The 3,818-nt window shown below is 37.7% G+C and overlaps 1 protein-coding gene across 14 annotated transcripts in view; it reads right to left on the bottom strand.

The window, feature by feature from the left end:
• The window catches only part of PPIP5K2 (diphosphoinositol pentakisphosphate kinase 2), a 78,445-nt gene that overhangs the window by 28,570 nt on the left and 46,057 nt on the right, over window positions 1–3,818 (bottom strand). For all 14 annotated transcript variants that reach the window (XR_001362169.1, XM_014539869.1, XM_014539870.1 and 11 more), the window contains exons 20-21: window positions 3,194–3,321; window positions 2,507–2,621 (exon numbers count right to left, since the gene is read on the bottom strand). Coding sequence is in view for 13 of the 14 variants with exons in the window: in XM_014539869.1 (XP_014395355.1) it covers window positions 2,507–2,621; window positions 3,194–3,321 (243 nt within the window). In the remaining variant the exon portion in view is untranslated. The remainder of the gene's footprint in view (window positions 1–2,506; window positions 2,622–3,193; window positions 3,322–3,818) is intronic.

Here is a 3,818-nt window from a genome sequence, read left to right as displayed (position 1 = left end):
CCCTTCAGGGTGGGGGTCCCCACTGGGGTACCTGGCCTGTCTGGGTGAGGGGCTGAGGGCTGTTTTCCAGAAGCGAGTGACTGAAGCTCCCAACCGCTCCTTGTTTTCTTTTCTTTTCTTTTTTTTTTTTCTGGGCCAGCTTTAGCTCTGAGGCCTCGCTGCTGAAAACATGGATACAATGTTGCAGTCCGAGCCTGGCTGAATGGAAGCCGATTTCTGGTGTTTTGTTTAGCTTCTTATTTGCAACATAGTATATAGTTGTTTAGAGTTGCAACTGAGAGGCCGGCAGCACAGGCGAGGAAAGTTGGATTACGCAGCAAGCAAGCCTCCCTGCTCGCTTCAGTGCCTGGCTGCCGGCCGCCATCTTGGCTGACAGTTAATTTGCATATACTCACTGATTAGCCAATGAAAAGGGTAGCGGTCGTACGCCAATTACCATGTTTCTCTTTTATTAGTGTAGATTACAGACAATTTGGTTTTTACTTTTCAAACATGCATCATTTTGCTTTCAAGATAGTTAATGGTGTATTAAAAACTAAGCAAAATCAAGTGTAGGCTTTACTGACTTAACCTTGAATATTTGCAATTATCCCTTCATAGATTATTCATAACACTAAATATCGCTTCCATGTTGTCAGGATACAGAAATTAAAAAAGAATATTGAATCACTTTAAAGAAATTTAGAACAATGTATTTAGGAGAAAAAATATTCCTGTTGTTCATGTATTAATTATTATTTACATTCAAAATCACTAGACATTATGTTTTAAGTATGTAAAATTACATATGTCGAATAATAAAATATACATATTTTCTTATTTCCCCCAGTTTCTGGAACAGAGCTCCTAAAACCCTTGTAATTTTCTAAGTGTTAAGAACACTTAGAGCATCTTTTGTTCTAACATTTGCTCTTTGAGATCCTAAATCCCTTGGAATTTTCTTAGTAATAGGAATGTCTTTTGTTCTAATGAGATGATTCTTTTTATTTTTAAATTTAAATTCTTTATTGTTTAAAGTATTACACGAGTATCCTTTCCCCCCCATTGGCCTCTCTCTGGTCGCTCCCACCCCCCCAGTACATGCCCTCACCCCCTTCTGTCTGTGTCCATTGGTTATACTCATATGCATGCATACAAGTCCTTTGGTTGATCTCTTACCCCCTCAACCCCTGCCTTTGGTCATAGGTTGGACAGTCTGCTTGATGCTTCTATGACTCTGGTTCTATTTTTGTTCATCAGTTTATGTTGTTCATTATATTCCACAAATGAATGAGATCATGTGATATTTATCTTTAATTAAGGCTCATTATTTGTATTCCCTGAAACCTTGCTTAATCTTATTTCCTGAACAAACCTTTTTAAAAAAGCTATTAGAGAGGGATAGATTTTACCCAGGCCACATTGAAACATCAAAACTTTCAACTGGGAAGATATTTGTCAAGGGTATAAGTATATATTAGTTACAGGGTCTTATAAGGGCAATATGAGTTGGGATAATAATTATAGATCAAATAAATTATTATTTTTTTAAAAAATTAGAAAATAGGACATCATTTTGGTATAGAGTTTAATTTTTACTTTAGTAAATACATGTAACATTTTTTCTTTTATTTGGAAGCAGATTTTTAAAAGATGGAGTTGTTCAGCTTTTGTTTTGAGAAATGCAGCCAAATACAATGTATACTTAACAAGCTCTAGTTCTAACTGCCACCATCTTGGTCCAAACTATACCATCCTTCTTTAGATCATTGCAATAACTTCCTAACTGATTTCCTTATATCTACTCCCACCTATGCATTGTCCACAAAGTAATCAAATATACTTACTTCCCCTGCTTAAAACATTTCAATGGCTTCCCAATCCCCTTATGATCCAAGGCACTGGCTCTCCAAACTTATCTGTTGCCATCTATCCATCACTCATTATTACGTTCCAACTACAGGCCTTCTATTGGTTCCTATATCCTGCACATTCTTTCCATCTTCTAAATAACTGCAAAAGGGTTAAAAGGGGACTACAAAGGAGATATATCCCTCCTCTCCAAAAATAATTCCATTGTTACTAGTGAATATATAAGCTCTTGCCTTGCTAATTAAGGACCACATTTTTTCACTCACTATTTCATTTGTTAAAGCTCCACGAATCTACAATGTTGCAAGGGATGCCACTTTGCTATTCTTTGTTGGAACAAAGAAGAAACCAAAACAAGAGGCGAGAACATATGAATTGGAAAATATGACAAGCACAGAACTCTGAAATAGCCTTAGGGTAACTTTGATAATAACTTAATCTATCAAGTCCCAATAATAAGATAGATTAAGAATCTAGATACCAAATCTTCATTATTTGAAGGGATCAATGGAGGGGAGGGAAAAGGAACATATGTAATACTTTCAACAATAAAGATTTAATTAAAAAATTACACAGTAAAAACAGGCATTAGTGATTTGATGACAAATTCAAGGAAACATCTGTTAAGTACATTGGAATAACTTATTCTACTTACATTGCATAAGGCACCATAGCGAAGAATAGATAGTAAAGAATGTACATGACTTTCACTGGTGAAATACAATCTGGTACGGACATGACGTTCAGGAGACAGAACACCCCTGGAATACCTAAAGTTAAAAGCAGTGTTAAACAACCATATAGTCAAAACTTAATAAGCACTGAAATTATTCTATAAAATGGAATTTAATCTTATTAGAAGTAAAAGACTGCCGTAAGTAAATCTAGCCTCTTCCAACCACAATTGAGGAATATCTTACTAGATATTCCTTTAACATGAAAATAATTGGAACTAACTGGGACCTTTGAGATTAGTCAAAGAAGAATTAACATTAGTCAAATTCACTGCCAATAGCTCATTGTAGCTCCTCTACTAAAAATAACAGAGGTCATAGTACTAAAGAAGTTTACAATGTTTATGCTGCTGAACGAGGTACATGCTGAATAATGTGAATAATGACACACATTCCTTTTCCCTGTTCACTTCAGCTCTTACCCAATTTGAAGGGAAAAAGAATCCTGGTTGGAAGTTAACTATTAGGAATACCTAGGCAATCCTTATTTCCACAATGTGCCAAGTGACACATTCCTAATTACTTCATAGGAACATTAAAAAATAATTTAGATTTGAAGTATACCAAAATAGACACCTATAGATTTAAATACCAGTACAGTCTCTTACACAGGATGGAGTTTATTTACAGTGTCATCATCTTGTGTCCTCTGAAGGTCTGAGCGAATTTTTCTAACTAGAGGAGTACAGTAGCCTTTGGCAATCTCCAGCTTTTCAGCTTTGGTTATACCATATTCCTGAGCAGAAAACACATGATATTAGAAAAAAAAAAAAGGTATAATGCCAAAGAGCTCTAACAAATGCACTGCTAAATTAAAGAACTATAATAAGCCTTTTGAACACTATACACAACTCCTAGTTTACATTTCTGCAGCTGTTTAAGTATACTATTCCCAAAACTATCCTATAAAGAGGCAATATGCAAATTGACCATCAGACCTCACACAGGATGGCCACCCCCATGTGGTCACAAGATGGCCACAAGATGGCCAGCAGGGGAGGGCAGTTATGGGTGACCAGGCCTGCAGGGTAGGGCAGTTGGGGGTGACCGGGCCTGAGGGGGGGACAGTTGGGGGCAACTGGGCTGTCAGAAGAGGGCAGTTGGAGGGGACCAAGCCTGTAGGGGAGGGCAGTTGGGGACGACCAGGCCTGCAGGGGAGGGCATTTGGGGGTGACCAGGCCTACAGGGGAGGGCAGTTGCAGGCGACCAGGCCTGCAGGGGAGGGCAGTTGGG

Source organism: Myotis brandtii, unplaced genomic scaffold (genome assembly GCF_000412655.1).
Source record: "Myotis brandtii unplaced genomic scaffold, ASM41265v1 scaffold230, whole genome shotgun sequence".
Lineage (NCBI taxonomy): Eukaryota > Metazoa > Chordata > Mammalia > Chiroptera > Vespertilionidae > Myotis > Myotis brandtii.
The sequence above is the reverse complement of the archived record's forward strand: the minus strand, read 5'-3'. Positions and strand labels throughout refer to the sequence as shown.